At 45.4% G+C, this 12,497-nt stretch overlaps 1 protein-coding gene across 5 annotated transcripts in view; it reads right to left on the bottom strand.

Moving 5' to 3' along the window:
- Nucleotides 1-12,497, bottom strand: part of LOC115469837 (oxidoreductase NAD-binding domain-containing protein 1-like) — a 114,150-nt gene that overhangs the window by 50,130 nt on the left and 51,523 nt on the right. For all 5 annotated transcript variants that reach the window (XM_030202583.1, XM_030202550.1, XM_030202566.1 and 2 more), the window contains exon 5: nt 7,608-7,749. In XM_030202583.1, the coding sequence (XP_030058443.1) occupies nt 7,608-7,749 (142 nt within the window). The remainder of the gene's footprint in view (nt 1-7,607; nt 7,750-12,497) is intronic.

Below are 12,497 nucleotides of genomic sequence, written 5' to 3'. Positions count from 1 at the left end.
GAGAAGTGAAAGACTCGGCCGAAGTCAAGGCCTGAAAGCGGCCCAACGACGGAAAGAAATAATAAAACTTAAAATCCGGGCAAAACAATTCTAAGAAAAATAAAGGAAGGGGAAAAAAAAAAGGTTCCAATAAAATAAGCCCAATAACAAGGATGGGAAAAATTACCGGAAGGCAAAAAAATAGCTCTCTAGGCCGAGAAAATGAGGAGAGGACCAGAAAAAACACCTTCTCCTCACTTGGAAAAAGAAGTACTGAGGAGACTGCGTTCACACAATGGGTGGTAAGGCACTCGAGCTTCACAAAGCTCTCTTTTAGCTATGGCAAAATGCCAGACCGGGCAACGCAAATCAACATCACCCACTTGTGAGAATTATAAGCCTGTTTGTCCTCCGAGAAAGTAAATTTGATAGACCTTCTCCCTTTTAAGTGATTTACACTGGCTGCCAATAAAAATATGAGTGAAATTTAAATGGCATGCCTCGTATTTAAATTATTACAAGGTCAGAATTCCAAGGGAGTGACACAATTACTTTGTATTCCAAAATACAAAAATACAAGATTTTCACAAAATATGCAATTGAGTTTTCCATCAGTTAGAAATATCCATTACAAGTGTCTCTTAGAGCATTCTTTTTTTGTATCAAGGAGCCAAGATCTGGAATACTTTGCCTAAAGAATTTAGACAGATAACTTATTTTATTAATTTTAGGAAAGCACTGAAATCCGATTTGCTTTCTGATTAACCTAATGATCTTATTGTAAGTTGGATGTAAGTTTGATACTGTTGTTCCCTCTTTGTAAAGGTTTCATCTATGTCACTCGCTTGAATCCTTTGAGGAGAATATGAGGAATAAAAGATATTGGAAAGAACAGAATAATGGAATGGCTATAGTGATCAGGAATCTTTGCCCTTTAAAACAGGGTTGTCCAGGGGGTCACGTGATGCTTTAGGGCAAGGCAGACGTGGTTTCCGCGATCTCCCGGGCCCCGACTCGATCTTTTAGAAATAAATCCTGCAAACTTCAGGTAAACACTGCCACAACTGTGGAATCGCGAGGGGAGATTGTATGGAAAAATTTTTGAACTCCCCGAACCAACCAATGGCGCCCAAAAGCTCCAAGAAAGAAAAAGACAAGCCGAAACCGGCGGGCGGCTCGGAGGCGAGTCCGAGCACGCCGCCAAAAGACTCCACGGCTTTTTCGGCGGAGCAGCTGCGGCAACTGGCGGAGGTAGTTGGAGCGGTGGTCGAACCTAAATGGGACAAAATATTAGAACGCCTCGCAACGATGGAGGCGCTAATCACGGATACAACAAGGAGGACGGGCGAGCTCGAGCAGCGGGTATCAGCAGTGGAGGAGTCTCTAATCCCCAACGCGCAACAGCTTAAAGAGATCCGGAAAAAAATGGAGTCTGTAACTGAAAAATTGGATGAATTAGAGAACAGGTCTCGTCGAGCCAATTTAAGAATTGTGGGCCTGCCGGAATCGGTGGGTGCGTCGGTGCTATCTTCAGTGCTGGAAAAATGGCTGGCTAAAGAATTTGCTTTATCAGACCACGCGGGGCCCTTATGTTTGGAGAGGGCCCACCGCGTGGGTAGACAGCAGGATGGACGACGCAACCCAAGGACAGTAATCCTGAAAGTACATAATTATGTACATAAAGAGGAAATTCTAAGGGGATTTCGGATGAAAAGGAACGAAACTAAATTTGATGGCAACCAAATACTTATTTTCCAAGACTACTCTGCAGCTTTGCAGGAGAAGAGGAAGCTGTTTACACCATACTGCAAAAAGCTGCATGAAATGAATACCCAGTTTATGTTGGCTTACCCTGCAGTGCTAAAAGTCAAGGACAATGGTCAGTGGAGAACCCTTGGAACCCCGGAGGCACAGAAGTATGTGCAACAACAGGAGCTGAAGGACCGGGACGCTGCAGGCAGTGGCTGAACCGCATATAGTCCAATGTACTGGGCTACTCTGACAAGGACTAGAACACTAAGTTGCAGGGTTGGTATATTGTTTAAACTGCATTAGGAGTCGGGTGCAGGGAGACAAGGAAAACCCCTGGGACCCATTTCAATGGGCAACACATGTGTGGGTTCAAAGGGAAGGGAGGAAGGGGTGGAGGGGAGAGGGTTGGAGAGGGATGGAAGGGATAAGGGTGGGGGGGGAGGGGGGAGAGGAGAGTGGGAAGGGGACTAGGTTAGTGGGGAGGGAGGGGGAGAGGGTTTCATGGATGTGCACTAGTGCTGTGGGAGTGAGTAAAGGTAGGAGTAGGGGGATATTAGTAGTGAATCATATGGTTGTACTGAAAACCCCTGCTCTGTATGGAAGTTGGATCCCTTGGGGGGAGGGGCTGGCCCCCGGGGATGTTGAGAATAGTAAATCTGTCATCCTAACTATTGAAATTTTGGCAACTGGCTGATTGTTCTCAGGTAAAAATAATCTCCTGGAATGTCTCTGGAATTACATCCCCGGTGAAACGGTACAAAATATTAACACAGTTGAGGCGCAGGGGTGCCACCATCGCCTGTCTCCAAGAGACTAAGCTCACGGACATGGAACATAAAAAACTAAAACAGCAGTGGGTAGGGGAGTGTTTTTATTCCTCTTCAGGGGGTAAGAAAAGTGGGGTGGCTATTCTAATTAAAAAGGGTCTCCCATGCCAGTTTAAATTAATTCACAAGGACGCTGAGGGCCGTATAGTGTTAGTGCAGATGAACTACCAGGGCCAACAGTATTATCTGTGCACGATTTACGGCCCCAATGAATATAGTCCAAGTTTCTTTCAAACGCTTACTGCCCTGGGCCTTCAATATGCGGACGCTCCATGGATCTGGGCGGGAGATTTTAACCAAGTACTGAACCCTGCCCTGGATAGATCTTCCCCTAGGGCTTTCCGGGGACCGGGGGGAGGGAAAGACATGGGAACGCTTTGCCATCAACTTCATTTGGTGGACCCTTGGCGGGTGCATAACCCCACCACTAGAGATTATACACACCAATCTAAAGTCCACCAAACCTGGTCGAGAATCGATTACATACTGATCTCCCAGTCTTGGTTCTTTAGGGTTCGGAGGGCTGAGATAGGCCCATTGGCTGTCTCTGACCACGCAATGATCTGGCTGGTTTTAGATCTGGCTGTAGGTGTAACAGGGGCGCGGCCATGGAGATTTCCGTCCTTTTTGCATCAAGACAAACAGTTCATTGAACACTTGCAGACAAAATGGCAATTTTATGTTGACACTAACGCTGACTCATGTGATTCTTCAATTACTTTTTGGGAGGCCTCTAAAGCTGTAATAAGAGGAGAGGTGATTGCTTTTCAAAGTGCTAGGGCTAAGAGAATGGCGGCAGGGGTGTTGCGCCTAGAAGGGGAGTACAAATTAGCAAAAAAAAAATTTATTGCTGATCCTTCTAGGATTCATAAAGACAGGATGGATGCCTCCCTGGTGGCGCTTAATTCACTTCTTCATGAACAAGCGCAGAGACACCTATCGGCGGGTCGCCTTAGGTTTCAATGCTTTGGAAACAAACCGGGTAGACTTTTGGCGAGGGTGGCACGGTCGAACATTCCACGCCAGTTTATCCCCAAGATTACCAACCAGCGGGGGTCGCGGGTTTCCACGCCACAAGCTATTTTGGATGGGTTCCGAGATTTTTTTGAGGATATGTATGCTACAGGGAACTGTGAACGTGGGCCTTTGTTGAGGGATTATCTAGACGATGCAGGGATGCCCAAGTTGAGGGTAGAGGCCCAACAGGCTCTGTCTAAACCACTCCAGGGGATAGAAGTGCAAAAAGTCATCAAGAAACTAAAGCTGGGGTCTGCCCCAGGGGTAGATGGTTTCTCAAATGAATACTATAAAATCATGGCACCCCAAATATATGGTCCTCTAATAGATTATTATGATGAAGTGATAGACCGGGGCTCATTTTCTAAGGGAGTAAATGAAGCACTTATTACCCTGATTCCTAAGCCTGGCAAACCACTGGACCAGATGGAGTCCTATAGACCTATATCCCTCCTCAATGTGGATATAAAAATTTTGGCTAGGATACTGGCCGACAGGTTGGCTGCCCATATTCCATCTCTGGTAGGGGAACACCAAGTGGGCTTTGTACGTGGCCGTCACGCAGTTACCCATGTGCGGAAAGTATTGTTGGCAACGGCCTATGGGCAGGCTACAGGGGACCCACTACTATTAGTGAGCCTTGATGCAGCCAAGGCCTTCGATAAAGTCAACTGGGACTATTTGTTCCAAACCCTTGAATATATTGGGGTGGGAGGGAGGCTTTTGGCTGCAATAAATACGCTCTATCGGGACACCACGGCACGGGTTCTGGTTAATGGACTTCGTTCGGACGCTTTTAAAGTGGAAAGGGGTACCAGACAGGGGTGCCCCCTGTCCCCATTATTGTTCTTATTGTACTTAGAACCCCTCCTGCGTACCATACTAAAAGATCCTAATATAAAAGGAGTAACATGTCGTGGGAAAGAAACAAGGGTACTTGCATTCGCGGATGATCTTTTTTTGACCCTCACTCAGCCTACCATCTCGGTCCCTCACCTGATAGAGGTCATAGAGGAGTTTGGTTTTTTTTCTGGTCTTACTCTAAATTTACATAAGTCAGTAGCTCTCCCAGTTCAATCTGTGGTGAGGGAGGAGTGGGTGGGAGACTTCCCGTTCCAATGGGCGGAGGGGGTGGTCAGATACTTAGGTGTGCTAATCCCATCTGATCTTTCCCGGTTAGCTGAGATAAACCTTGGTCCACTAAAAGATAAGCTAGTAACAACACTGCGGGGGTGGAGGGGGTTACCCCTATCACTACAAGGACGAATAGCTCTATACAACATGATCCTGTTCCCTAAGTGGACATATATTTTACAAATGCTTCCGCTCATTCTGAGTTGTAAAGAGGACACATGGCTTCAGAGACAGCTTAATGGGTTCCTATGGCAAGGAAAGAGAGCACGTATTGGGATCAAGACATTGATGCGGCCGAAAGGGAAAGGGGGACTAGGACTTTTGGACCTGAAATTATTTTCGATAGCCAGTTGTTTACGCCACCTGTCGGACTGGTTCCGATCCACTGAACACTTTTCATGTACTGGGATTGAGACTGCTCTGACAGAACCACTACACTTTGCATATTGGTTACAGGCGCCAACAAACCAGTTACCCCCTCTGGGTCCTTACAAATACATTTTGAATCCTTTAAGAAAAACATGGCACTGGATAAGCAAAACCTATAAATGGGACAGATCGGTGTCGCCCCTGTTGCCAATCCGGGGTAACCTGGCATTCCCAGAGGGGGGGTCCTCGATCCTATTTAAAAAATGGTCAGCGCGAGGGATCCGGTTTCTATTTCAGGTAGTAACAGAGCAGGGGTTAATGAAACCGTTTCAGACCTTATGTGAGGAGTTTGGTCTGGAAGGGGGTGATACATTTGCATACCTACAGCTAAGTCATTATGTCCGTTCGTTGCCGGACGGCTCCCTGGCCAGGGGTGTGTGGGAATTGCAGGACGCTTTGTTGGGGCTGGAGGCGCAGCAGAGAACTCCACTGAAATACTACCATAGCTGCTTGCGAGACTCTCTAACACCATTGGACACTACTCTCATATGCGATAGATGGTCCAAAGAGCTTCGTTGGTGTTTGACATCACAACAGCTGGAGATTTGTTTGAAATCGTCCCAGGGAGTGACTGAGAATGCAGCATGGACAGAGATGAACTACAAATTCTTGCTGTGCCTCCATATTTCACCCCACAGAGCTTTCAGAGCAACTTTGCGAGAGTCAGATGATTGCCCTAAATGTGGGGGTCCGGGAGCATCCCTGGGACACATGTTTTGGTCATGTCCATTGGTGCGCTCATTTTGGCTGGCAATGGGCGGACAGGTGTCGGGCATGTGGAAGGTACGGTGGAGGCCTACTCCAGGCCAACTATTTGATACCTTTCTGGTGCAAGGGCCGCCACCAGAGGGCCTGAGGGCTTTTTTAAGGAGAGCTGTGTTGATGGGGAAAAGAACAATCTTACAGCAATGGATAACACGAGAAGCCCCCTGCACATCACACTGGCGTAGCGCCATGATGCAGTGCTGTTCAGTGGAGAAACAGAGGATCCGGGACCTGGCCTCTGTAAGGGGAGACCGTTTTTGTAAGGTTTGGTCACCGTTCTGGGACTCACTTACTTCCACAGCAAAAAGCAGGATTTTGAATTGTTAGGGGAGGGAGGGGGGAGGGGAATCAGTTGGAGAGTTTGTTTGGAAGCAAAGGAAGAGGGAGGGGAGGGGGGAGAAAAATGAAAATCATAGGTTCTGCGTATGTTTGAGCAGATTTGATATTTTCTTCTTTGTTAGATAACAGTTTCTCTGTGAAAAGGCTTTTGTTTCTCAATGTTGTGGTCACAATATCTTGCATTGTATGAAGTTGTGCTAATAAACAATATTTAAAAAAAAAAAAAACAGGGTTGTCCAACCTCAGCCCTCGCCAGGTTAGGTTTTCAAGATTTCCACTTTGGATGCTTGGGTGCATAAAGAGAGGCATGACCAGCAGGAAAAAGGAGGTGATAGTGCCGTTGTATAACTCTCTAGTGAGGCCCCATTTGGAGTACTGTGTGCAGTTCTGGAGACCGCACCTACGGAAAGATAAACAGGATGGAGTCGGACCAGAGGGCGGCCACGAAATTAGTAAGCGGTCTTGAATACAAAAATTATAGGGACAGGCTTATGAACCTGAACATGTATACGCTGGAAGAGAGGAGACATGATAGAGACGTTTAAATATCTCAAGGGCATTTATGTACAGGAAGAGAGCCTTTTTCAAATGAAGGAGAGCTCTAGAATGAGGGGGCATATGACAAAGATAAGAGGGAATAGGCTTAGGAGTAACCTAAGGAAATATCATTTCACAAAAATGGTGGTGGAGGCATGGAATGGTCTCCCGGTGGAGGTGGTGGAGGCGAGGACTGTTCCAGAATTTAAAAAGGCATGGGATAAGCATTTGGGATCACTTAGGAACAGGAAAAATTAGGGATTACAGAGGATGGGCAGACTGGATGGGTCATATGGCCTTTATCTGCCGTCATGTTTCTATGAATATGCATGAGATCTATTTGCACACCATAGAAATCCTGAAAACCCAACTGGGTTGCAGCCCTCAAGAACAGAGGTTAGACACCTTTGCTTTAAGATCTACAGGAGAAAGCACAGGAATGACTGTGAGATACATTCCAGCATGCCTCCTTTAGATTACACTGTAGTTAAGATATAAGGCCAGCATGTTTTCTCTTTTTTCCTTTCCATGGAATCTATAGTAGAAGCTTCTCTATGGAAGCTTTAGAAGATAGGTCAACTTATTCTGAAACTTGTTCTGAAACTAAGCAATGTGCACAGTGAAGAAGTGATGCTTGAAATTTCCCCTTCGTCTGCCACACCTGCCAGATGCTATGCCTCAGTTAGTGTCAGCTGTGAGAGACTGCTCTACAAACAATGCACAGTTTCCTGCAGGGCTTTGCAAAACCACAAGAACGAGCAGCAAAGCAAAAAAAGACATTAAAAAAAAAAGATAGAAAGATATCAATTCTCTATTTAGATGATTTACCTGTGTATGAATCCAGTGGGCAGGAGGGTGCTCAGCATATTTCACGGCTAACTCTAATAATCTCTCTCTTTCCAGAAGTCCTGGGCTAGAGCAGATTGAAAAACCCCCAACTTTAGGAACTCCAGGAATAAAGAAATCAACCCTGAAAGAGAGAAAGTGAAAACAAACAGTCTGGTATGGGACATTACTAAATTTACTATACACTTTACTAGTGGTATGCTTTGATAAATTGTCTACTACCTAAATGTCTCATTAAAAGAAGTTAATTAGATGTGCATGCACCTTAAACACACTAACCTCATTTCAGTACTTTTGACCAGAATCTGAAGATTAAGAACTTCAATTTAACACAATGTATCTTTCTGAAGCTGTACAAGGAGATTTCTTTTCATAGACATCCCAGACCCAATATATTTTAAAAAGGGGCTTTAATGAAGAAGACCCTCCCCCTTCAGCTTAGACATTAATAAATGTTAAAAGTGGCATCCCGTAAGCCCCCATCCTTGTGACAAAAAGGGAAAGCCCCACAGCTGAACTACATACTACACATTTCACCTGCCTCAGACCCCCTCCTGACAATTATTTCAATATCCCTGAGGATCTAGTGGGGGGGGGGGGGGGGGGGGGGCAGGCGCAATTCCCTGTAGCAATACCCTATTTCAAAAATGGTGCCACCTGACCCCTAGTGGCATCTTGGGAAATGACACCATCTGACACCTAGTGATACAGATGGGACAGAAGCAACTGGAGATTGCTCCTGCACCTACTAGACCACCATGAACACTGATGCAGGTGTCAGGAAGAGGTTGAGGATGAGATCCAACAGGGGCCTTCTCCCTGTTTTCAAAAGGAGATGGGGCTTGGGGGTTCCTACCAAGCATTTGTACATTTAAGAGGGGACAGAGTAGCAAATTCTTTTTTTTTTTCCACAGGCTGGCTTATTTAACAAAGACCCTGAGAGCATCAGCTCATGTGTTGGTGAGCCAGTGTACCTGGGGGAAACTTTCTGGAAATAATGCAGTTTGCCATTGTTAACACAGCTTGTGCAATTTCAGTTAGAAGATAATTTTATATTGTTTTTTTTCATGTGTAAATCCCGTTTTACATACTGTAAAGGGCTTTTTTTTTTTTTTTTTTAAATTGAATAGCTGTATACAGGCATAAAAAGTACATGCACAGAAAATGTGGCTTACTTTCACGTGATATGCACAAGCATTCCCACAGCACAATTTAGTCAATGAGAGGTGAGGTTGCAAAGTACATGTGCATTTTATTTGTTACATGTGTCCACATTTGTGTGCTACTGGGCCTAGATCTAGGAGCCGTTTTAATAAAGACACCTTTTGGACTTCTTAAGTAAGGATCCTGTTATAAAATCTAGCCCTTAATTAGCTGCTTTGTATGCATCTGCATCAGTAGAGTAGCTATGGGAGGGGGGGCTCTTCCCCTCACATCACGTGCATGCTCATTTTAGTGAAACTGAGCATGTGCGAACCCCCACATCAAGGTCTGGCTATCCCACTGATCTGCATGTGACTCAGCTCATTATTTTAAATGCAAGTTGGGCCTGAAATAGATTTGTGGTAAAATTGTGCTCTTGCTGCATAAACACACATTAATTGGCCAGTAGGATCTCAAAATTTGCCATGAGGTCCCAAAGACTAAGCTGGCAACTTGAGTTTCATCTCATTTGATTGCGAGTGTAGATGATACAAACATGTGTTGTAGTTACCCAGTGACAAAATGATGGCAATTAACCCTGTTGCACACTTATTTTTAGATTAAAAGAGAAATGCTTCCAAACCAGAAAATGGAAGAATAATTTGGGGAATGGGGGGGTGTTAAACTTTATAAAACTTTTTTGCTGCTAAAACACTGTTTTATGCATATATTAGTAAAAAATGCCCGTTTCTTAAGGGAAGGAAACAGGCGCTAGCAAGGCCATCCCCCACCCTCCCTCGCTGTTCCAGACTCTGCCCTCCCTCCGTTTTCACCCCCCCTCCACGTTACAGACCCCTGTACCCCCCTTCCGCGACCCTGTCGTCCCCCGCCGCCGTGGAGTACCTGTGCTGATGGGGGGCCCCAACCCCCATCAGCCGAAGTTCTGTGCTGGCCTTCGCGGCGTTGCTTCCTCAATGATCTTCTGTTGAAGTTCCTCTACGTGCGTCTGATGCACGCAGAGGAACTTCAACAGAAGATCACTGAAGAAGCAACGCCGCGAAAGCCAGCACAGGACTTTGGCTGATGGGGGTTGGGGTCCCCCGTCAGCACAGGTACTGGGCGGCGGCGGGGGACGGGTTTCAGCGGGAAGGGAGGGTCGACAGGGTCGCGGAAGGGGGTACAGGGGGCCGCAACGCGAGGGGGGTGTTGAAATCAGAAGGAGGGCGGAGTGTGGAACTCGGTGTGAGGTGCGTGAGGGGACACAGGGTGTTCATGGTCGTCGGGTGGGGGGTAGGTTGGTGATGCGGCGAGGGGGGGGTCTGTGTTGCCCCGCTCCCTGCCACTTGCTCCGAAGTGGCAGGGAGCGGCGCACTGACAGCTGATTCCCAGGCAGGGGGAGGAGTAGTTACTCCTCCCCTTGCTTTGGAATCAGCTGTCACTGACGTCAGTGCGTGCCTGTCTAGCAGACCACCTCCGAGGGATGCACGGTCCCAGGCACATTATAAAGTGATGCCTAAACGTACTCCTGGAACAAGTAGACATGCTCAGGGAAGGAGGTTGGGCAGAGCTGCAATTTATGCCTGCATAAATTTCAGTACCCACAGTCTAGGCAGTATTTCTGCAGGATTTGAGCTAGTATTTTATAAAGCTAGGCAATCAGTTATAAACATTACCCTCTTTAATGGTAATTTTATAAAGGCAGTTCTTTAGGCAAAACAATGTTTTATATTCAGAAAACCAAAGTTACTCAGTGTAACTGTGTCTAGTTTTTAAGATTTTAGAAGGTACTTTTCTGGAGGATCTAATTCAATTGGTAAAAATATTAAATTCAAGTTCACATTCTAGGAGCTGTAATCAGTTCCTCTTAACATTCCATACAGTTAAACATATGAGATTCAAGGATTTATTTTCTCACTCTTTATTTTTAGCAGTTCATTTATGGAACATGTTTGTGTTTAGTGAAGTGTTATTATACTTTTTGTAAAACTTTTAAAACTTGTTTTATCATGTTTAGTAGGATGATGCTTGTCACAAATGCCTAGCCACCTGCCTGGGGTTACCCCGCAGTCACTTAGTGGGGTCTATCCCCAGCACAGCTCAGGTCCGCCTGCACCTTCCGCTCATGTTCTACACTAGCACCCTCCTCCCACCAACTGGGTCACAACCGCCTCTGGATGAGTCTCCCGCTCTCAAATTATCCCCAGTGATTTCTAGGTTACTGTAGCCACACTCCCACTGGTCCCACAGTTCCCAGAAAGCACTTACAGACCCAACACACAAACCACCAGGATTCTTTATCAGTCCAGACAAACAAGGCGAACAAACAATTATGTTTATTCTCTTAAAAAATATTGAACAGTGGAACAAAATATTACAACTGGCAAACAATAACAGGTAACTGAAATAAGAATCAATTATAACACTTGCATACTTCCTAGAAAATGCCTGGGGAGATCAGGGCATAATTCTGTTCAAAGAACTTCAGCAAAAAAGAGTTCTCTCTCTACTTCCCCAGGTTGGAACTGAACTCAAAACCAGTAAAGTCCAAATGAGGTGAGCTCCTGGGCCAATCAGAGCCCAGTCAACAAGATTTCAAATATATACTGCTTCTTGCTTCCTCTGTCTGTGTCAAACTAAAGGAAAAACTCTTGGCTCTCTTAACAGCTTTACAGCAAAGAAACACCACCTGCTAGCCAGGAGAAATTCACTTCAGAACATAATCAATGCAGAAAAATAGCTAATACATTTTACAGGCTTAAAACACACTAGGGCCCTTTTATTAAAGCACGCCGAAAAATGGCCTGCGCTAGTGTAGGCACGTATTTTGGGTGCATGTAGATCCCTTTTTTAGCGCGCCTGTAAAAAAATGGCTTTTTTAAAATTATTTTTGCCAAAAATGGGCATACGGCAAAATAAAAATTGGTGCATGTCCATTTTGGGTCTGAGACCTTACCGCCAGCCATTGACTTAGTGGTAAGGTCTCTTGTGTTAACCATGCGGTAAATTGCCTATGCATGTGAAGTCACAGTTACCGCCCGATTTTCATAGTGCGCCAGAAAATAAAATATATTTTCTGGTGCATGTCAAAAATAAAATTACCGCACGGGCCACACGGTAGCTGGGTGGTAACTCCAAATTGACGCACGTTGGGCGTGCGTAGGCACCTACACAGCTTAGTAAAAGTGCCCCACTGTTTCTTCACAATGCTTTTTTTGTTAATTCTCAAATTTTATATTCATTTTATGTAATTCCTGGTGTTTTGCATCAGTGTCTTCTTTACATTTACTGTATATGTAATTTCTGATGTTTTGCATCAGTATCTTCTTTATATTTATTTTCTCTCGCCTTGAATCTCAAATTGAGGGAGCTGGCAGGAGATAAGTCATCTACTGCATAACATAACCTGTAAAAGATGTTGTCCAAGGTCAGCAGGCCACGTAGTCTCACAACTGGTGATGTCATCCAACAAAACCCAGTGTGGACACAGACTAGCAATATTAACACAGAACTTTCTAGCGGCATCCCACCATGCATTCGCTGGTGCCGTCCCGCCCAACGCGCGAGCACAGGTCCCTTAGTCATTTAAAAAAAAAATGAAGACTACAACTCCAAGGGGAGCTGGGAGGGTATGTGGGAATACTTGTCCTGCTACAGGTGAGTAACTTCACTTTCTCCAGAAGCAGACCTTCATATTCTCACAACTGGGAATCCCTAGCACTAGGATCAATG

Source organism: Microcaecilia unicolor, chromosome 1, assembly GCF_901765095.1.
Source record: "Microcaecilia unicolor chromosome 1, aMicUni1.1, whole genome shotgun sequence".
NCBI classification, from domain to species: domain Eukaryota; kingdom Metazoa; phylum Chordata; class Amphibia; order Gymnophiona; family Siphonopidae; genus Microcaecilia; species Microcaecilia unicolor.
The sequence above is the reverse complement of the archived record's forward strand: the minus strand, read 5'-3'. Positions and strand labels throughout refer to the sequence as shown.